This window comes from Lepisosteus platostomus, chromosome 3 (assembly GCF_059453375.1).
Source record: "Lepisosteus platostomus isolate fLepPlt1 chromosome 3, fLepPlt1.hap1, whole genome shotgun sequence".
Classification (NCBI taxonomy): Eukaryota; Metazoa; Chordata; class Actinopteri; order Semionotiformes; family Lepisosteidae; genus Lepisosteus; species Lepisosteus platostomus.
The window spans coordinates 36,278,453-36,302,535 of NC_142613.1; the positions used below are offsets into that span (position 1 = coordinate 36,278,453).

General features: G+C 37.3%; 1 protein-coding gene across 5 annotated transcripts in view; it reads right to left on the reverse strand.

The window, feature by feature from the left end:
* The window catches only part of lpgat1 (lysophosphatidylglycerol acyltransferase 1), a 77,389-nt gene that overhangs the window by 14,020 nt on the left and 39,286 nt on the right, over window positions 1-24,083 (reverse strand). For all 5 annotated transcript variants that reach the window (XM_088625482.1, XM_088625480.1, XM_088625481.1 and 2 more), the window contains one exon: window positions 19,578-19,701. In XM_088625482.1, the coding sequence (XP_088481608.1) occupies window positions 19,578-19,701 (124 nt within the window). The remainder of the gene's footprint in view (window positions 1-19,577; window positions 19,702-24,083) is intronic.

The following is a 24,083-nucleotide window of genomic DNA, read 5'->3' on the forward strand; positions in this document are numbered from 1 at the left end:
TCTAGTTATGAGCCCAGAACGCAAATCATTGCTCCAAAATGTAAATAGCAACTATTTCTGGGGCATTCTCTCCTGCCTCTAGAGAACTTGCAGGTCACCAGATTTTCTAAGTACCACTCATCATTAAACAAAGGCCTGGAATAAAGATACAGCACCCTCCAGGACTAGGTGTGTACAGTATATCAGTGAAATATCTAGTACTCAACACTTTTGCAAAATTGTGGTTCTGTAACTATTAGAAAGGAAAATTATACTAAAGGGGTATGAAGCAGGCACAGTAAATAAATGTCCTTGTTATGCTAAATGGCTTATTGTTGTATAAAGTGCAAGGTTATCAATATCCCATTCAGGTAAGAAGATTAACTTCAGGAGGCATTATTAAGAGCCAGAGATCACAAAGTCTGAGCTAGATGAGGACAGTACACATGATACTGTATATCCATTCCCCTTAGGCAACACTTGTTCTGCATTTCTCTTAGACGTTCAAGCTATGGTGTCTTTCTACTTAACAGACCACCCCAGATGAACAAGTGGTATCATTGAGGAAACACTGAAGCCCTAAGAGGATGTTGCTGATGAGGTCCAGGGAGATTTTATGGATATAAATACCAAGTTCTAATTAAGTCTATAAACTTTCTGTTCTTGTGGTCTAACCCCACTAGTTAACCAACAAGCCAAATATAGAAAGTTCTGGATAAAATACAGATGAGGCCAAAGTCTTATTGAAAAAGAAAAAACATGGTTAAGTTACAAAAAAATTGCTGGCTTAATACTTAACCCTGCCATGTATTAGCTAATACTTAACAGTGCCTGCCAAAACAGACAGGTTAACTTCAATCACAGGGAAGCCGGGTATAAAACGTGCTATAATTGGTCACAGATTTAGTGTTGGCTTAAGAACTACAACTCCCATAAAGCCCAATGGGGGACTCCCAGACAGTGTCTTCATCACAGTGTCTAAGCTGCCAGGCTGCAGTGATGTCTAGCAGGTCCCCCTAAGGACTGGCAGCTTAGAAAAAAACATGGGAGGGATTCCAGAGCACACGTCTGGAGTCCTGCAAGCTGGTAGCAAGGATCCAACAACCCGCCTGCATGAGGCACTATTCCCCGGATAACCTGGTTACACCCGCATCTAATATTTTGGAGCAAAACAAAAAAAACAAACAAATATAAATGCCTGTAACAAATCAATTCACACAATTGCAATCATTATTTTGAACAGAACATGCTCAAAGATTTATTTGTAAGCAGACAGTATAGAGATGATGGTCCTTTTGTTTTAATCAACGCTCATTTATAGGTTAGCTGAGGACAACAACCTGTGGAGACTAGAAAAATGCTCATTAAATAATTTATCAAGCAATTCTAAATGAGATGGAAACAGGATCCTTTTTAGTTAAACAAATGAGCTGTTTAAGAAGATGCCTTATAACCTCAAAGTCTCTTGCTAAGATCTCGTAATTGGTTGCTTTTGTGAAGCTTGGCCGGATGTCTTCAGCTGAAAGAGGTGCATGGTGATAACACCCAGCTGTGATCAGGATGGACAAAGGAAAAGAGCACTTTGGGATGACCTGCCTTCAGCTGCCATTTCTCAAGACATAAGGAGAATCAATGTTTTCATCCAGCACTGCACTGCAGACATACTGAACATTTTCTTCTTCTATGCATCTTAGAACTGGAAAGAATTCAAACTTGTGTGTTAAATATTTTGTCTTAAACATACAGATTTTAAGGCATTTTCCTTAAAGTGATACTCATTAGTTTTTAATAACAAACTGTCCAGTAGGATACAAGAGATAAAATCATAAAGTTATATATAAAATTCAAAGGGCTTTTAGCCAACATCCAACTACAGTAAGTACCTACGTGTCAAACCATCCAAACCTAGAAACTGGACAACAATAAAATTGAAATCTCAAATTGTTCAAGTTAGTTCAGTTCAAAACCAAAATAAGTCAGATCATTCAATTCCTTAAAACAATGCATGCACTTACACAATGAATGCATGGTTAATAATAAAAATTGCATCATTCTAATTTAGTCAATGCACCTGAAATCAAAGGATTTTTAATATTAATTCCAAAATGTTTTAATAAAACAAGACTGAACGTCTATTATTACTAACCAAACCAAATATTTATTACAGTAAAATCTGCTTGTGACATGGATGAAGAAATTATTCCTATATAAAGTTGTATATAGCTTTCTGAAGCTAAGTTTGAGATTAATCCCAAACAAAGAATGTATACACAGGAAGACATAAAATTACGAGTGTCACTCTTTGATTGATTCTTAAAGCAAGGGTGAGCAATGGAGAAATCCTTCCTCTTAACCAACGATTTAGTCCATAGACATTTGAAGGGGGGAATTCCCAAAATCATTTTTTCTCAGGATGCCAGTGTAGTGCAGAGCCCAATTTAAAAACACATTAAATATTTCTGGAATCACATCCATAACATGGTTGTTAAGTGCTCCTTCTGGGTTATTGTGTCTGTGCATTGTATCCTCGTGCATTGTGGTTCAATGTCAAACAGCAGAAGTTTAGTTTTGTGACTTGTCAACCAAGCAAGCAGTACTCAGGGCAGAAGGTCTTGACAGCATCATTAATTCCAAATCCACCACTGATTACATAGGTATTTAGTCTAGAACTTAAAAATCTGCTGACAAACATCAAGGATCATAGGTCTGTTGTTTCAGTCCCAGCCCTGGGTGGTTAATACAGAGCAGCAAACAGAAACATACACCCTATCCACTGCACAGGGAAAAGAAAAAAAACCTTTGAATCAGCCAAAAGAAATGGGCTTTTCTTATTTTTGCCATTCTTCAAAATTTCTCAAACATATCAACATTGCTTTCAGCATTTTCCTTCTCCAATGAGTGAAGGGCTGAAAAAAAGAAACTCAAGGACAGGCCACCCCCTACATAACAGACAGGTGCAGTGATTAGAGCAGCACCATTGAAGATAAATGCCCTATTAAAAAAAGAATGCCAATATGATGAAGTCAGTACCTTTATTGGTTATCTCAACTGTGACTCCATTAACACACAGTTATCGTCTCACTGCCTCCAGACAAAAGCCTTTTCCCATTTACCTGTCAAGGCCACCTCTTAGCAACCAATGCTTCCGGTCGAATCCTCACGAGATTTCTACATCTCCTCTGCCCATCTCAGTGTCTGAGTGCTCCCATCAGTCTGTTGTTCACAGAGCAGTGCGCTCTTACCTGCTACCTCCCACTACAGCGAGCAGGCTAGCTCACCACCAGACACGTCTCATTTCAGGCACAGCAATCAATCATTGTTTTCTGCTTTCTAATTCCCCCCTTGGTCTGGCTCACTTCTCATTCTTCTCAGTCTGCAACATTACCACGTATAAGAGATCCAACGATGACCATGTAAACCGAAATCAAGTTTCTTTTTGTGTGAAACATTGCCAGGCAGATGACCTAAGGGCTGTTCCTTCAAAATTAAGTGTTTGTCAACTAAGCAGAAAAAACACTAATATTCGGATGCATTCCACCTGTGGTTAAAAATCTGTCTTAATAGTAGAACCTAAGAGATATCGTCTAATAAAGAGATGAATAGTTTGATTTTTGCTTTGGTATTTGGCTGACAATGGTCTGCTTTTCATTACTTTTTTTCTGTTGCTGGACCTCTGGAAGAAAGGTCTTTGAACTACAAGGCCTTTCACACTGTTCCAGGAGTTGACAGTGACAAACAGGAATACCTCTGATAATTTGAAAGCAAACAAATGCTTTTCATCAAGTGGACCACACCACAACAAAAGACCAGAAGGGAAACTCTTTTAGAGCTCCTAACATAACAGTTGCCCCAAGTTTTTATATCAACAATGGTAGTGCTCTGAGTAAAGACAAAGACCATGATTGGAAGAGGAAATATTATCTGTGACTGTTATTTCTTGCTTGCAAAGAGGCCCACAGACTACATAATGACATGTTTGAGTTAACAAGCACATTTTATTCCAAAGTGGGCATAACAGGCATAAATACTTGAAGGCACAAATAATTCCTCTGTCATTCAACACCCACAACATTTGGTATTTTTATAAGCCACATATCTACAATCTACATGATGTTGACTATCACCAAGAACAGCGGGCAATATAAGCATTATTTAAAATCTCCTTGGCTGTAAATATGGTGAAGACATACAGTCAGACTTTCTCTGCACTAATACTAATGAAAACAGGATAGCCAGGGCACAGATGCCCAGACTACTCGTTCTGTGATAGTTTAGACTGAATAATCTTCCCTTCAAACATTCAGCAGTGTAATACTTAAATCCCAGAACCTCCAAAATCAGTACAACAACAACAATAATAATAGCGATAACAATAATAAAAAGAAGAAAAAGAAGAAAAGTAGTAGTAATATAGTAGTCTAACCTTTCAGATAGAACTTTAAGTTTGTCATGAAAAACTGAAACAGAACTCCATTAACCCATCCCACCACTTTGGAATTATATATAATTTTGTGAGGCAAGCCCTCATACAGAATTCCTTATCTCTCATAATTTCAAAACATCAGACTTCATTCCTGTTAGAACTTCATTAACTCATTGCAGAAGTCTCAACATTCGCAGAAGGATGCAACTACAAGAACTGGGGCCTGTTTCCCACAGTGCAACACATCTCCATCGAAGGAGTAAGCACATGTTGCAATGGACATTGACTTTTATTTTAATAAAGAGGAAAAATCACTCGGTAAACCCCCAGAACACACGGAACAATGTTCATACAAAGCTTCTGAAAACCTTCAAATATGTTTAGGTTTGTGATGGGCACAATACAACCTGTGGGACCCACCATCAAGCCATAAGAGGTAGCCTAGTTTCTCAAATTTGGAAAATTGAATGTTTCTTTTACAGGCATTTTCTTTTACCCTCACAATGTTGGAGAAAGCTACTTTTAAAAAGCCATACATTAGATTTACAAGTTACTTGTGTAAGGAATACCTTTTTTAAATTACTGCAGAGTTGGGGGAAATTTTGAAACCAATGACGTTTAAAAAAAATTTCCACCCAGTGGCGAAACTTAAAAAGTAATCTCTTATACAAGTAACTGTAGTGGTTCTAATGTTTACTCCATTAACAGAAATTTTCCCATGAATATGCATAACTGTACAAAGCACATAAAACTAAGGAATTCTAGCACCTCAATGCTCTTCATCCTTGTGAAAACCTCAAATGAGTTCACTTGCTAATTGCATTCTCGTTCTGACTTAAGGTTGGAGAGACTCTTCATTTAAAAATACAACTGATAACTGTACACGTCTTTCTCATATTAAAGATGCCTCGAACCATGGAATTCAGTCACATTAACAGTCACATCCTTGGAAATAAGAGGTGAATGTATTACAGCTTTATTATTAGGTTTAGTCATTTTAAATTGCTAAGTGCTTTAATATGGAGAGCTGGGTCAAATACGCAAATTAACATATCCCTTTAGAATAAAAGGCCAGAATTTCACAAAGGTTTCAGTTGCACTATAAAATATATTAACAAAAAGACTGCAAGTCTGTTTATAATTCATGATTATATGACAGATAATTTTAAATACAAGCAAGCTGGTTTATTCACATCCTAAATATCTAAAAACTACTGAAAACTGTTGTTCCATCTCCAAGGATCATAAAGTCCTTCTTTAAAAAATGTTTTACAGGCAATTTCAATTCATTTCCTCTGTAGATTTTCCCCACATGTAGAAATCCAACCTAATGTTTTTTATTCTAGTGTCACAGTCATCTCATGCTTAGTTTAAAGTCATCACATTGTTAGTGTTTTATAACCATTCTACAAATGTTAAAATGTACATTTAGCATACCAAGCTAACCTCCTTTGAATAACAGTCTCATATGACTATTCAGTTTATCACTAACAAGCATGGACAGTTTCAAGTGCCTCAAGCACCAACAGAAATATTCCAGGATAGGGACAGACAGTGAAATGCATTAACAGTTGTTTAAAGAAAATGTACTCCTTTCTGGTGTAATCAAGCTCTGGAGCAAAACCACAGAGGCACAAAGGAGTTTCCATAGTAACCCACTTGGCAGAGTAGGGAATGTAAACTTGAAACCCTCCCATACAGCTCGCCAACAGACGAAATCTGCCACTTACACTGTAGATTTCACCGGGATTATATTGCAATTTGTGAACAGAAAAATGACGGGGGGGGTTAAATACTGGTTTGTCCACTACTGCAGAAGAGGCTGATCATGCCTGAACCACATCCCCCAGAATGCAATGGGGAATGCCTTGCCACCCTCTGCAGCCTGACCAACTGATGGAAAATGGGCTTAAAGGAATTTCCTAGACTGACAAGGAAAAATAACCTTTTTTATCCTGAACAGAGAAGACTGCAAGGGGATCTGATTCTTGTTTTCAAAATCCCCAAGGGCCTATGCAGCTTCAATGCACTTGTTCAGAATGGAACAGAAAAGTGCATTTAGAAGTGAGATCAAGAGGTGTTTTTTATTCCCCAAAGGCTTAGGGGAGTCTTGAAACAAGCTGCTCAGACATCAGATTTCCCAAATTGGGAAACTCACGAAAAAGAAAAAAAAAGATTTTTAATATCAAATCTAAGCAAAACCATTTAAAACAGCCCTATCTCTGTATATGTGGTCACTGGAATACCCTGCCATTCTGCGCATTTTTTTGCGATCAGCAATCGATAAGGGCTAAGATGAGGGGGAAAAAATCCCATTTCGGATCTTACTCATCACTGCAGTAAGTATTAAATGTCTTAAATGTCAACGCTGGAAAAGGATGTTATTTAAAAGGGCAAAGGCAATGACCTGTGAGAACAGGCCAATAAGAATTTCTTATTGGAGTGGTGTGCCCCATTAAAACAACAGCAAACCAGCTCTGCAACAAATCTTATACTCGAGTCTTTTTCTTAAAATGTAAAAGATATATCCTGGAAAAGAGGTCAGGACAACTCGGTATGGGCCTTAATTGAGTTGGACTACAACTGAGTCGTAACATATGTAAACTATAAATTAAAAGGATATGACACTATTTTGTTCACCATTAAACATTTATAGATCTGCAGTGTGAGATCAAGTTTTATCAATTCAATTACATTTTAATTAAAAAATATAGGTCTCTCCTTTTTCTCAAAATCATGATTTCTTAAGCAATGAGTCACTGCCTATGAATGCTTTACTTGATTGTAAACCTAAAATGAGGTCTAGCCAAAACCAGACACTGGTGCATTGTTTTTTCACTGGAGTGAAATTAATCTACCCACATGGAAGAGGCCAGTGAGCTTGTTTGAGCGGCTCCCTTTTCTTATACTGTTGCAGAGATTCAGCTGATCCTTTCTCTGCCGGTTCAGAGACAGAAGTCTTTTTTTCCCCCCCCTTTTTTTTTACAGTGGGTTCTCGCCTCTCCCACAAGACTCGTCTGGCCCCAAATCAACTGTTAAAGGACACAAAGCCAGCCGACTGCCTGCTATGGCTTTCCAAGTTCAAAGTTGTTTCATCTCCCCCGGTCTCCATGGTAACTAATTAAATAGCCCCTTCACACTTTTTGTTGATGTGCTCATTCTAATCAGCGACACAACACTTGAAAACATTCACGATAAGTACTGCAGAAGCAGGCCTTCTAGAGCTGTGTACCAGAGCTACTTACTTTCTATCTTCTCCACATAAACAATATAGTAGACAGGCTAGAACACAGACAATTTTAAATATGAAGGATATATAAAACACACACTACTGTATCATTCAAGAAAAATCACTAGCACTCTATTTCACAAATCACATGTTTTTATACCTGAAAGGCCTTTTTATTATTTAGCCTTCAATATTGCCTTGGACTGCGAAAAATGTTTGCCCAGAGGAATTCAGTGTCTACCGCAGTATAAACGTCGAACGCAGCTCTCAAAGACAAAACTACACATTTACTGGCACCCAGGAAGTCAGGAGTCCCTGGGTGATGATACCTTGACAAGTTCGGTAGTTTCAACCTGACGTCAGCAGAATTAAGGAAACTGTCATTAGCTGGGGAAACCTGGAGACTGGAGTACACTACCAAACAGGCTACATGGGTCAAGCAGCCTTTAAGTTCCTATGTTTTTATGATTAATGTCACAGCACGGACTGCAAACAGAAATAGCTCGACTCTACGGATTCAATCTGTGCCTTAGGGCAGCAGATTGAAGGAGCAGTCAGGACTCTTAGTTCATAACTGCAAGGTTGTAGGTTCAAGCCCAAGGGAACACCCGCTGTTCGATACTTGAGCATGATTATTTACTCGGATTGTGACTGTAAAACATCCCTCTGTATAAATGGGTACAAATGTAATTTCCCCTGCAAAAAAATAGATTAATATAAATAACAACAAAAGTGTGTGTACTGGAGAAACCCTTGGGATTCTGATGTTTTGGGCAAGCACTGACTCGGATAACTACGACTTATTAATAATGTAACGTCTATGACGTACCAGCCGATAGAACTGAATCTCAAAAGTAATACACAGTAGATCCTATATTTTCCTGGCTTTTGAGGCAAAGGGAACCTTTCACAGGTGAGCACAGGCTACTTAAGAGGTAAGATTCACATCTACAAGCAGATGCAAGTTCAAATACGGTTTTACCCACTACATTCACAGCCACGTAAAACAACATGAGCTCTACAGTGCATTACAACTGGGAATGACAATGAAGTTCACAAATGAAGTAGAGTTTGTATAAAGGTTGAAACAAAGCAATCTGACACAATGATCTAAAAATATGCAGACAAGCCAAAGTCATATCATCAAGTTATCAAAACTGTTCAACAAAAAGAGAAAGCTATACATTTTTCTAGTGTTTTTTTCAGTTTTTTAAGACACTTAACAAAAACCACAAACATTTCAAAACAGACCCCCTCAGACGAACTAAAAAACATACAATAAAAAGTATCATTGTTTACTACAAAATGCAACCTTTCTAATGACTTTCACAGATTGGCCTTCTGGACTAAATAGCGCCTTAGCCAATTCATACTGTGCCGCAAAATGAAATAACTTTTAAAATGACTGCAAAAGTTAGAATATTATCCATTTCTTGTGGACACACTGCATAAATCTTGTACTGTATCGATCAGAGATATGTGAACCTGCCGGCCTTTTATTTTAACATCCTATTTCAACTAAAATGAGCACTCAGATTCATTTTTCCCTACAATGATACTCATCCCTGTGCTGGTGGAGTTAAAAAGTCACATTTCATTGTATGATATTTTATTTAAAAAGCGGATCTGACATTTCAGGAGGAGATTCCTGTTGGATCAGTCTTTTTTTAAAAATAAAATGCAAAGGAATGATCTTTATCTAGATGACAATGTTGTTGTTGTCATCTTGTTGTTGTTTTTTTTTTTTGCACTGAACTATTAAGTAATACTTTCTCCCCCCCCCCGAGACCTTTACAAAACCCATGGAGGAGAAACAAGCCTGTTTTCTTCTTTCGGGAGAATAACAACTGCCATCACAAGAATAAGTCAAGGGCAATCCATTAAGTAAAATAACAGGAACTCTTAAGTCAAAAACACATTACCACAGTGGGTTTGATTAGGGAGAAACCCTGCAAGATAATCATTAACTTCATCAGGCTAACCATTCATGGTAATGCCATGTGTTTGTTTAAAAATGGTAGTGGCCCAACCCTGCATGCTGCTGTCATCTGTTGGATAAGTGTGGCATGCCATTCGTCAGGAGCAGGCAGGGGCCTGCCCACCTGCCTCACAGGGCTGACCTGGCACCCTGAGATTCACATCTATTTGGCAACTTGAGCACCTTTCCAGCAGACAATTCGCAAGTGGCAGCAGAGTGCAGTGAGAAAAATTGATTTACACCACTGCCTCATTATTAATGCTAAATAATAATACCTAGGTCCCTGTAGACATAAAACCATTACTGTACATTGAAATGCCATGTCCTCATCAGCTTGATGATTTGATTTAAATGTAAAAATTGAAACAAGGTCTCTTAGCTGAGCAGACCTGAAAAAAAAAACAGAAGTAACAAGATGCAGGCTGTACAAGTTTTTTTAAGGATGGATGGGCTGTGTGCTGTTAACATAAAAGGGCAGCTGAACAGCTGGAATTAAACACTAAAGCAATCGGTGTCAAAAAACAACCCTTGCCATCATAATACTGGGACAAAATGACCCTCTGTAAATGGTAAACGCCAAGTTACATTAGATTTGTGGAACACAGCTCCCTGGCATAGTAGCAGCTCTAGGAAGACACTGCTGGCAGCAACAGTACCCTCAGGTCTCTGAGCTGAGCAACACATGGGTCCTGTTTGTTCACTTTACTTATCGTTGAAATCAATAAGAAGTTTGTTTACCATTTCAAATGCCAGGCACAAGGGTAGCAAAAAATATGTATCTGAGTAACTTGAGTAGCAGGATAATAATATTGGCAGCCACACATATCTTGGTAAACAATGGAATAGCTTCAAGGTAGTTCAGTTAACTTTGTGTCACTCGTCACTGTGACGGTTACATACTGTAAATAAGTAACGCAAAAATTGCCTGTTGCTAATCATTTCAAACTGCTATTTAAATGAAATAGGGTAGATGGCAGTACAGATAAAAGCTTTCTCTGTTAATGATGTTCACCAGGACTTTGCGAGAGGGTTCTGGAAAGTGTTTTCTCTACGTCTTCGACAGATGATCACAATATGTAACAGATGATTAAATTAAATACACATAATTTTCCCAAAGGGTAATAGGTCTCAGAGCAAGGGAGATGAAGGGAGATTTCTCCCGATGCAGGCGTTGTTTCAGGCATGGTTTTCACCTTTAGTACACAAGTGGATGTCTCAGCGGGACTAATAGCTACAGAAGTGATGTCACCCTCTTCTGAAATCTAGACAGTGTAAAACTCTGCCATGGCTTAGCAACTTTGAGTTTAAAATCAAACAGAAATGCAGAGGAACACTCAATTCATCCAAACCCCCTTCAGCAAGTCACTGACTGCTAATGAACAAGATGGCTGTTTCATCCCTTTCCATGAACCCACTTAACCTAAGGAGCTGGTGATGCTGGAGGACAAAGTCCATTGCAAGCATAGACAAACCAGCAGGATGTTATCAGACACGGATGATGCCTTTATCAACCAGTAGCATTAATAATTAACCATAAATGGTTAACAGAATATTATAATTCCCAAATGAGGTCCACAAGCACCAGGAGGGTCTGAAAATGTCACGGAGTACAAGCCCTGTTTATCTAAAAGGAAGTGGGCTGGCCATGGTGGCACAGTGGGATGTGAAAACTATTGCTTGATAACTCTAATCTGTGCAGGTGTAAATCTGGGGGCTTATTAAATAAAAAACTGCATGCAGAATACTTCAAAAGGGAGAGATAAAACTCCCATGATGACGATGGAGGCTGCTGACCTTTAATCTTCATAAACCTTTGCACTTCATTATTCTAAGGGTTGTGGAAGTATGGAGCAAGCTACCTAGCCATGCTGTTAACCTAATACTCTGGCTTCTTTAAGGCAAATGGTTCTGTAATAATCCAGGTAACCACAGTTTGTAAACTATGACGGATCCACATTGCTAAATTGTGCAAACAAGTCAAGGTAAATAAAAGACTCATGAAAGTAGATCTCCTGGTCCAATTCCAATTTTACCCTTTTTAATCCATAAACAATAATTCATTGTTTTCTGAACACTTTGTGAAAAATGTGCAACATAATAGCTACATTGCCTTCTGCTTGATTTCATATTCATTATTCTTGCAATACTAGAGGGCAACATTTTCCCTGGAGCAAAAAATCTTTGAAAAGGCACTATCGATACTGTACATGCTAACTAAAAAGGAACGATGTACAGTGTATTTAGGTATGAATGTAGGGATACAGCCGCTGTCCCTTTTTGTTGTTGAGAAAACTGTTATATTCAGGCTGTTCCTGGCCGTTTTCACTTCACAGTGAGTGAAGGACAGCAGATGTGATTGAAAGAGACAAGACCAAGTGCTCATTCCACTTTGAGGAATTGTGTCATCTTTCAGTAAATGATGAGAGCTCATCAAACATGCATATACTAGAATACCATATATATATATATATCTCAGGTATATATTAAATTATATAGGATTCAAACGACTCTTTACAGAAGTTATCTTAGTAACAGTAGAGTAACTTGATCGGATCTTTGACTAATATGACCTGCCCTAATATAGTCGTACATTTACTACATCATGCCTGATGATGATGATTAAAAACAACGTTAAAAAAAGCTGGAAGTTTAATAAAAGCTAACAGAATAAAAAGCAGTAAAACATCTGGTATTCCTTACAGTGAATACAAGCAATTGTTGAATTACCAGGTGGAGAATTAAAAACCAAAGTGCAGTGCAACACAAGGATTACTGAATATGCTCCAGAAGCATGACTGCCTTCCATCCTTTGACAATGTTTATTTCAGACTTCAGAGGCAGCTACTACACCATGTTGGGGACACGGGTATGATAATAATGTCTTTACACATAAATGATTAAAGGCAAAATGCTTTAGCAGAGAGCAGCTTAAATCTTTGATGTGTTAAAAGTTTCAAAACCAATCTTACAATCTGCCCATCTTGTAAGAGCCTGACAGAAGACCTAGTTACTACACAGCAGCTACTGTAGAAGGACTGCTTCGAAAGCTTAAAATAGTGAGCTCCGATGCACAGAATTGTCAGTGACACACAACTGCCATTATATATATTAGAAACAGTATACATTTTAGTTTGTCTACTACCGAAATGGTACAATTAAAATGAATTCCAAATTGTGATAAAAATCTAAGCAGTCTAAAAAAGTTCAAAATTAAGATACCTTTATATTTACTGTACATTAAAACAAGCTAACAAGAAAACTATAAAAAATATTTACTTAAGTGCATGAATCAAAGTTAATAATTAAGAGTTTTACATTTACCAGATATTACATTACTAAGTCAAAATGTATGGGATGCACATTCTTCATGAGAGCAAGAAGGAGTGGAGGCGATGGTGTTTATCCACAATGGTGGTTATATCACAGGCACGTTTACTGCACAGTTTTTTACAGATAAGCAACTTCATGCTGTAGAGGGAGACAAAAGAAGCCTCCCCCTAAGATCTCTCAATGGAATTGTGTGGCACGTTACCACTCACCATATTTATTCCTTAAATATGTTCATAACAATCCAGGAAGCCAGCCGGAAAATAAAATGGTGACATCTTGTCCTGAGCACCTTAACTAAACAAAGATTTTAAGTAGTGTTTTCAAACACGGCTCACAAACTGTATGTTTCAGTTCATGACCACGATTTTGTTGGAAAATACAGTTCTGTTTATAACTCACAAAACTCCAGTTTACTCCACTGTTGTCACCCTGGCATGCTTCTTGATTCATGATTTTTGCACATATTAAAATGTACTAAAAATGAGGGGGAAAAAAAGCAACTTAAAGCATCAGCTCCATAGAGCCTCAGTCTTCGATCTGTTCAATTAGACTTCCTAAATTCCCTCTCAGTTCAACAGGTGAAGGAATTCCTTACTTCTCTACCTGTTCTGCAGCATGCTGGTAAAGAATGGCTGCAAGGCAGGAATTTTAGAGACAGTGATCCAAATCGCAAGGCTGAAATTACACTAGAGTGACTTAAGAATAAGTCATTCAGTGGCCAGACCCGCCTCGAATCCTTATGAGAACGGAGTACATCTGCCTAGACGGATGTGCAAAAACTGCACCAGTCTGGTGTTATAAGTTGATAGAGACTTACTCAAAAAGAAAAAGCTGCCAAAGGTGCTTCAAGCAAATACGGAGTTTGCAGGTCTAAATACTTTTGCAATCAACATCTTATTTTTTCTGTCCAGTTTTTGTAACTTTTACTGTATCATATCGTACCCTGGAAGTATTCAGTTTGGTTATTCCAGTTTTGAAAAAAAATACTGAAAAAAGTGAAAAGAATATTTTCCTATGGAACTGCTTTATGTACTTCCCATTAAAACATTTACTGGTGAGATCTCGGAGGGGTCGGGCAATTGCTCAAATGTGCGCTTCTTTAAGAAGGTCAAAAAAGATTCAATAGATAAGGTTAATGAAAAAAATACACAGACATTCTTTCAGGAACCCATTTAATTGTTCCTGTTTTCAGGGAGCATTTGTTGGAAAAAGGTGAGCCACTTCTGCTCTCTTGCTGTAATCAATTTAATGGATTCGGCCCATCTAGCCCATCCATATTGGGCACTGAAACCAAGTATTCTAGGCTGTCATCAGCCAGGGCATCGGCTTTGTAGGTTGTTCCATTCTCTCACACCCCTGTGTGTCAAGCAGTCCCTCCTGTTCTTAGTTTTAAAGAGTTCAAAGCGATGCCAACCTGTATTTTTAATATAATTCTTAACATATGATTAAAGCTGTTCTACATATCCTTTTTTGTGTTGTGAGACCCCCTTGTGATTGTATTGGAGATGCTACAGGACTTTCTTTATCAGATAACATACAAAAGGAACACGGGACTTATGATCCTGACCATCATACCAAGCTACCCTCAAAAGCTATTTTACAGGTCAATACAGCATTCTTGTTTTTGAGAGAGTTCTAATAAATATCATGTGGTATCCTGTTAAAAGAGATGGACGGAACGTAGTGTTATTAAGTAATCTAAATTAAAACTGGAATTTCACAAGCAAGATCAATGGATGGAGCAGATGGTCTGTATGTCACATACTGTACACAGCAGCAAGCTGAATTCTGTAAATTACACACATCATATCATATCATATGCTAGCTGCATTACATTACGTATTAATGAATACTGGATTACCCTCATTTCCTGGAAGAACACTCCTGCCAGTGACAAGCCTCAAATGCAAGCAACACTAGAACACCAGATCACACTCTTCTTCAAAGACACTTAACACAAACACAGTGCCCTTACATAATTACAACTGGGCTCCTCACTAAACCTTATCAGGATCAACTGTCAAAGTAAACCACGCACTCAGCCATTATTTAATTAAACTCATTTCTAAATAAGGAACAGTCTTTTTAAATAAAGTCGGCAGCTCGGCTTTCATGTGTTCTGTTTAATTTCAGTATCTGGTTTACTCAAGACATTATCTTTATTTATCTTTTCATCTTTGTAACAAAGGCAAAGTTTTTACCACAGTCAATACACACAGCATCTTAATAGAGAAGAACAGGGCACCTCATCCAAGGATGCTTGCTGTTAAACATTTATAAAATTGGTTGAAATATGCTTCTTTAGGGGTGGGATGGTGGCACAGTGGTTAGCATTGCTCTCTTGCAATACTAGGGCTCTGGGTTATTTGTGCCCGTTGCTTGCTGGGAAAGGCTTTCCAAATTGGATGAAGCAGTTAGAAAATGGGTGGATGTTTCTTCAGTGTGGCCCACTGTCTTGCTTGCATTCTTGATTCCATTCATGAACTGGTCTCCTTTATCTCTTGAGTTGCCTCATAGGGAAAATGGCTTTGCGGAAGAGCATTGAAACTGGCTTTGACACAAATCATTCTTTATCTGCTTTTTTTCAGATTCCAACAAACTCCTCTAAACACTTTGCTACAGTTTAAATTACTTTACAGGACCTATATGTGCATGTTTTCATTTCCAAAGAACATCTACGTCTGTAGAGTCTCTATGTAAGCCTGCTGAATTACTTCAGCATTACTAATATGCAGGTTTTTCTTGTTTGCATTAATCTCACATTTTGCTCTAGTACTTTATCCAGGTTCTGAAAGCCTGTTTTATTTAGTTTGTAAGCTTAAAAATGAGTCTGTTCATGTACACCTTGGAAGATTTCTTCCAAAGTAGTGGTATATGACTCATCTGTACTGTGCTCACTCTTGTCTGGACAAGGAGGTGTTGGAGACCAGAAGCATTGTGACAGAAAGAGTCTTGGCTACTTCACAACATGTTCCAAATGAAACTACTAAGAGTAGTTTGAATATTTCAAAATAGTCAAACTGTTTTTAAGAGAAATACAGACTGCATAAGTAACCTTGGAAATAAAAAAGCTGAGACAATATTCATCTTATTTGTATCCCTCTGTTTTTTTGGGGGGGGTCTGTTTGTAAGGTAGCCTTGAGATAGCAAATGGGTCTTTAATAAGCAGGGTTTAACTTTTTAGATATAGCAGTTAAGACTTGATTACTCGGGTTAGGTTGTGACTTAATTCTGGTGGTTGAAATGCCACATTCTGTAGCAAATGCTCCGTCAGAAATGTCCCCACAGTAACTCAGCTGAAATGTATACACTTGGCATATGGGGGTGAACAGTTTTGAAAAGAATTTTAAAAAGACGCTAAATTGGTTTATTTCACCTTCACATTTTTGCAGCAGAAACCTCAACACAAAATAAAGTTCTGCAGAAAGTAAAAGGTTACATAAACTATGCCTCACACAATTATAACTTTAGTGCTGTAAACTGTGCTTTAGAGCCAAGGGTAGGCCAGATCTTAATCTACAGAAATGTTTTTTTTTTGCACCTCAATACCTGTCTGAACTATTATCACCCTACTCCCCACCTCGCAACCTCCGCTCTTCAAATTCTGCCCTCCTTACTGTCCCCCAAGCGCATCTACATTGTATGGGTGACAGAGCCTTCTCCTGCTATGCCCCCAAGCTCTGGAACTCTTTGCCCAAGGATATCAGAGAGTCACCTTCTCTAAACTCTTTCAAATCCAGACTCAAAACCCTCTTCTTCAGAAAAGCCTTTACTTAACTGGTTCCATTCTTCACCCCTTTGCTCTTCTTAGTACCACCTTCCACGGTCTCCTCTATTGTTATTGTTGTATTGTTGTAATTGTAATTGTGTCTTATCTTGTGTATTCTTCTTATTTATTGTTGTCATCCTGTAAAGCGTTTTGAGAAGCCACCTTTAAAGGCGCTTTATAAAATAAAGTTTATTATTTGTGGTTTTTAAAATTTACTGGTGAAAATGCTAGTGAATGGTGAATATTATGAAGAAATATTATTTCAACACCGTTGATCCAAATTACATGATATTCAAATGGCTGTACAGAAAATACCATAGACAGTATATGTCCTGAGGCTTTTAGTGTGTTGACAACGGTGTGATAATGTAGCTGCAAGGTCTGTCACACAAGGTACTTATTTTAACTCAGGAAAATGTTACTTCATGTTTGTTCACTTCTACAGAAAAGTGGAAGCAACTTTCTTCTGCTTTAGGTTTATACGTGTTCTTTGCATTTTTTTGTTCTTATGATCAGAGCTTTTATTTGTGAAACATCTCAGAAAACAAATAAAATCCATCATCTCTGGGTAATTAGAAACTGGGTAGCTTACCCAGACATATCAAAACATACAGTATGTCATAATTGTGCATTGGGTAACTATAACAAACAACATGCTTCCGTTTCCAGCTTGTGCAAGAAAAAGGAAACAGTTCTATATGCTTTGGAGTAAATTGATATGTGTTTGAACAAACATAGCAATGAGTAGTCAGAAGAATGTTTTTTTTTTCTTGCTAGCTAGCAGATTGCATTTTTATAACGTATTAATATATCATATATAATTAAATATAAGCATTACATCCCTTTGCTCTAGCCTGCTCATCATAAGCAATGAGACCGAGGAAGCCTTGGAATGAATCAGGCCCTTGAGAGTTGCACTCAAGAAGAAAATTTAGAGGTGTGACATAACGGACGCAGATCTCTCGAAGCTTAATTACCATCTTAATGAGTCTTTAGCCTTAATTCTTTAAAGGCAAGGGAAAAAATAGGGTCCAGAAAGACTCCACTATGATGATTCTCTACATGTCAGAAGGTGAATTGGACCCTAAATTTAATAAGGTTCCCTTAATAACATCAATAATCCCGGTAAAACAATAAAAAAACAACATATTGTACTGTACTGTTTTCAGTACGTAAACATATTGAAAACTGCTATTCAACAACTCTGCATATGGAATGCTGTAGTAGGTAGTAACGTAATATAGGCTACCATCATTCTACAATGCTACATGTCTGAGAGTTCAGACTTGGTGCAAATTCCACCAAACAGAAGGAATAAACAGTAGGTTTTCTTAAAACAAATGCCTGACATCTGACACAGCCAGACAAACCATTTATAATGCAAGGACAACCATCTAGGTGAGCTTAACAATAACTCTCAGATGAAGAAAAATGTAATTTACTTGTGATATATACTAGTTACCACACTGTACATTAGCAGGAGAGTATGCAAAACCAATCTATAAAAGGTGTTTCTGGAGACTTGCACGTGTTAAAAAAATCCTTTGTACGTGTTAAAAAACAGAAATAGCACTTCACAGCTATTTCTGTTTATAACCAAGCTTGATGGAAATCAGAAATGTCATATCAAAAGTTGGCTGTTACTGCTGATAAGCCTGTTTAATATCAACAATTTCGAACAATCACAAAACTGTACTTGGCTAATACAGTACACTATGATTACACTGCTTCATAACTATACAGTACACACCAAAAAAGTTGCAATACAGTTTTTTTTTTTAACTTTAAAGGCTTCCAAAGCAAAAGAAAAGGCAAAGCAGCTTCACAACATCTCTGAAATGCATGAAGTCGAAAACTAGCCTGCACAAAAGAAGTCAGGTAGCAAATCAGGAGTATCCTGAAAGAAAGATCTGCATTATTCTGATGAAGGCAATGGCCAAACGCATTGGCACAGCCATGAAAAAAAATGCTTATGCTTTAACACTCCCTGAGTGCTGTTGAGCTTCTTTTGTGAATGTAATTAGAAAGCTTAGCTCTTGTCAAGGCACAATTACTTGTCATCTTCCAATAACACAAAAATGTTTTCAAGGATTCTGAACTACTGAGGCAAATGTTCATTAATGCTTTATTAAAAGATGACGCGGTGATGCTGCAGGTGTGTGGCTTGGAATCTTCAGAAAGTTATTCATAAAACCAGTGGGATGTGAAATTACATGCAGCCTGACGACAAATGTCACTTGGAGTCTCAAGATATGCGTCTACATCAAGTGGGTTCAAATCCCTACAGGCTTCTTCATGCAACACCACTTGGTTTCTCTGCTGTCATCACAGGCATGGGCAGTTTTTACAGTGGGGACGGAATATTAGCTATTCCTTCCGAGTCTGCTTTCAGGAGGTTCAGGGGATATTACAAGAATAAATGGAATTTAAATTAAGTTGATTTTCAGATAGTCACTCAGAGTATAAAAAAATACAACCCATAAAATCTCACAGTGTTGAAAGAACCCTGAAACAAACATTGACATATTCCATATTTGCAAAAACAAAAAACATTAAGATGAAATACATATGCTTAGGAGTCAGACTGGATAGAGATAATTAAACTAGAAATTACTCAATAGCAAGTGTGCTAATTTGTCCAACAGCAGACATCACAGGATACATCAAACAGAATATACACACAGCATTTTGCTATTTTCTGGGATGTATATATATAGCATTCAAGCTATTTTCTGAGCTATTCATCTCAGAATAATAGAAAACATGAAACACTATATACACTGGAACTGCTAAAGGTCTTTTTACTTTTTTTTTCTGCCACCCCTAAACAGTGAAGAAGACTGCACACAATCTTGCCGATCTGCCTTACCTGTAATGCACATGTGTAACTACTGGCGGTCTGTAACCAAGAATCCATGTCTGGATATCTATTGGCTTGGCTTTGGGGTAGGCGATGGTGATGTCAATAACCCACTGCAAGCCTCTGGGTTTGCCTATGTGAAATGAAAAAGAACACAAGGCAAATATGAACACATTTGGTCACTGTGAAACTGAAACTGTGCATAAAGATGAGAATGAGGGAATTTCAGGAGATTTAGTATTCAGTCTTGTGCCTCCTGTTACTTTAGACATGGATTCTAATCACTGCTGGAAAAAAGGGACTCAAGCCTTTTGCACTATACCTCATAAAACCTTCAACAGGACTTCCTGATTTGATCTGCCTATTACACACCACAAGAGGGAGAAGTCTGCAACCAAATTCTCTATTGCAGGGTGTGATCTTATCTGTTAAACTGGATTATTCAGGTAGCAAAAATGTTTCCAAAGTTACACAGTGGATATGACACATTAAAGTTATACAGATTTATTATGCTTCAAGAGACTAGGGAAAGGAGGTTACAGAGGTCTCAGTACCAAGACCAATGCTGACAAGACCCACCCTTCATTTTAGTTTCACAAATCTGACAGGACCATTATAAACGCTGTGCAAACCAGCATGATTAATCCTAAAGCAATACACTATTGGACAGATGCCAAAGTATTGTCAGACCTTAGTATTACTACCATGGTAACCACTAGAAAAGGCCTGAAAAAATCCTAAATAAAATATAGAATCTGATTTGTGTATAAAAAGAAGACTTTTGACAGATATACAGTACAAAACTAAGAGATGTTATGCATAAATAAGAATTTCTATACTATATTATTCTGTAGTATGCACAGAAGCACACAACCAAAGATAAAAACAAAAACTGTTCTGAAACCAATGAAACATGACTTCTAGTTCCTCTGGTCCGTGTTGTGGATTCTGCTTGGTATGCTATGAGTGTTGCTCTGTGTTGCTACATGTGTGGCTCAGTGTTTTTGCATGGGCTGCAACATGTTGCTGCTACTTTGATTCATCATAAAGTATCACAAAGACCATTTAGTCCCTGTCCTGTCTTCCAATCGGTTTCTGTTAAGAGTTTATCAGTTATACTATTATCTCGTCACATCAGATCAACTGTGCTTGGACTTTGGTTGTGCAGATCTGCTGAAGGACAGAGACAGCCTTACAGTGACAGTTTCAGGGATAGCATCAGAACGTAAAGGCAAATCAATTCTATGTTAACACCTATTTCACCAACAATTTTATTTAGACTGCAGACATAACAAATGGAGCTGGCAGGAGACTTCCTAGGAAAGAAAACATATTGGGCTTTATGTAAAAAAAGTCTAATCTCAATATGAAGTAAGCCATCTTTCAGGCTTTTGTATTCTATACAAAGAAACATCCAAGAGGCATTTTAGTTATTTCTTGCTAATGTTAGAAATGTTTTTGCTACAGTGGAAATCTTGCTAAACAAATCGCTTCTGCAAATGATATCTTTTGATAACCTGATAACATGGGCTTTCACTCTGCTGTAAGGGTTTTCAGTCACCAAAACAAATGGAAATCTAGCTCTGTTGTTGGGCATTATGCCAGGTAATAACAGCATGAATTGCATGTCAGATTGCATTGTTTATTTATGTCATTTTTCCTACAACACCATCTTGAAGAAACAGTATTGCTTTGCCAGACAGTTCCCATCATCTTGCCAGGAGACCTACTTAAAAAAGGCCCTCATTAGCTGAACTGTGATGGATTCGAAAGAAAACCAATTAATTTTGTGATCTCTTAATTTTAGAGATGCCTTTACACTCAGCCATTTTATCTAGTGCTCATCTGTCCTCCCTGCAAATTAGATTTCCAATAAATCTGCAGTGGAATTCATGGGACATTAAGGGAAATAATCATATGTACTGTAGAGCACAATATGGAATACATTTTTGTAGGTCTTTATCCTAAAATGGACTTCCTCTTACTGTTTTTCTTGTGTAATCTTCAAAGTACGTTCAGGGGATATTTAGGTCTGTATTTATAATGTACGGGTCTTGCTAAAGTTTCCTTTTGAAGAAGCAACTTAACATCGGCAGTAATGGATATAGACAGAGGACATCATGGTAAAGTTGCAGAGGACTAACGTTCCTAAAAAGATTAATTCATTGTTTGGATAAAGGAGTGGTTAATGGCTGGAAAACTGAGAATACAGATAGGGGTGAATACTCAAAATGGGGATGTTGCATTTATTAGAGCACAATAGGTATCTGTATTAGGACAATTCCACAATTTAAATCAATGACCTAAAATCTCATATGGTTAGCAGTCTAAGTTTGTAGATTAAACCAAGATAGGGGGATTGCCAAACATTGAAAAAGCTACAAAAGAAATTTCAAGAAAAGTTAGAAAAACTCCAAAACTGGGCAAATATCTAGTGCAATCATATTTAAAATAGAAAAATGCAGAGTATTGCATGCAGGCAGCAAAACAAACTATACATATGAAAAGAAAACAATTAGCTTGAAGATATTACCAATGAAAACAGCTCAGGAAGTTATGTTCACTTCATTTTCTAATTAATACAAAGTGCAGAAACAATCCAAAAAGCAGCCAATGTTAGGATATATACTGTTATTTACCTATACAGTATTAGAATACTGTGTTCAATTATGGTCACCTAATACAAAAGGAAAAGGCCACAAGGAGACCTGATCAATGTATTTAAAATTCTCAAAAGCACTGGCTAACTCAACACAGTGTTTCGTTCCGAATTTTTTTTATCAGATTACTCAAAGAACAAAGTACCGTCTTAGATCAGTCCTGAAACTGTAGCACAAGACTTTGGGACTGGCTATCTTCTAGCACTTCTTACTGATAACAACTGTTGTATAAATAAAAAAAGGAAAAAAACTGCAACACCGAGGTCACCCTTTCATCAAATCTTGTTTGAAGCTCGATAAGACCCAACTAAAATTTAAATTAATTGAATGAACATATTCTAAAATCATATTCCAGTTCACTGATCATTGTATTTCACATCACCGATGGGTCATCACTGACTACTCTCTGCAACATACTTTTCACACACAAGAATAGACAAATCTGTTCAGTCCCAGCTTTTATACTCAGCCAGTGACTTAACACTCTTCTGCTACATTCTCTGTACTTTGTGCTTATACTTATACTTTTTATAATTTCATCCTATAAGCAATGTACATTTCCTAATAAACTTGTTTTTGTATCTACAATTAATCTCATCCATCTTCAGCATCTGTGCTATGCACAGCATCTGTGTTATCTGTGTGACCTGTAAAATAAGTGAATATGTGAACAGAAAAATGAATATAAGAAACTTCAGAGTGAGAAAGATTTACATTTTAGGCTCTCTTTTCTTGCAATCATGTTGACAGAAATCAAATATAATCATGATGTCACATCAAAATAAAGATATCAAGGCAGATGTCTACCCCCGAAAAGTGCGTCATTAAAAACATTTAAAGATAAAAGGATCTTAAAGAACAAGCACCTGCAATATGTGATTGCCGACACAAAATGGCTTTTTCTGTCACTTACTTTTTAGACTGTAGATGCCAAGAGTCAATTTTATCCTCAAAACTGCTTCTCTCTGCTCTATCTGGTGGATTAGATTTTTTTCAGGACAATTTTTATTTTGTATTTCAACAAACTGTACGGATTGCATTCGGAGAATTTTAAGTTCACTTAAAAAATGTTTGGGTTTATCTATGATAAGCGCATGAACTATACTTATTTTATCGGACATAAAAAAATTACTTTGTGAATGCTATACCCTAAATCTCAATTACAAGTTTAAACCTATACCAGTGAAAGTAAAGTTTTTCCACAGATAGTTTTTTTTAAATGTGTACACCATAAAAAGCTTAAAATTAAGACAATTTTCAAAAGTAATGTTGTTTCAGGCAGGCAATGATCCCCATTTTAACCTAGGATCAAGTTTCATTTTCACAAGTCATGAATTGTGAAGTGCTTTTCTCCCTTCAGTGTCTGGTAATATAAACAGTTACTATGCTCTCCTCTTGTATGCACAGGACTTCATGGAATATTGATGGGTTTATATTACATAAATTAAATCACTTTACTTGCCAGGATCCCCAGATAATTTCAATTTATATGGGTATTTTCCAAACATTTCCTTCCTGAAAAGAGCAATTACCTCAGAGCATGTGATCTCTAGGCACATTTGTATACTGAATGCTTTTTAATATACCATGCTTATGGCCAATAGAAAGAGTTGGTCTGGTGTGTTTTAATAAACCGTGCCAAATTAGAATATTTATATATGCTTTTAGACATGCTGGAGAACACTAAAACCAGCACAGCATGTGTTTCTTTACTGAACCTTTACTTGGTCTTGCATTCATACCTGCAAAAACACTTCTTGACACATTATACTGAGAGGAATTCAAAACATCAAATGCTGGTTCAAAAACTTGTTTGTTGCTTTTTAATGCCATTTTGCATATTTGATCAAAATCT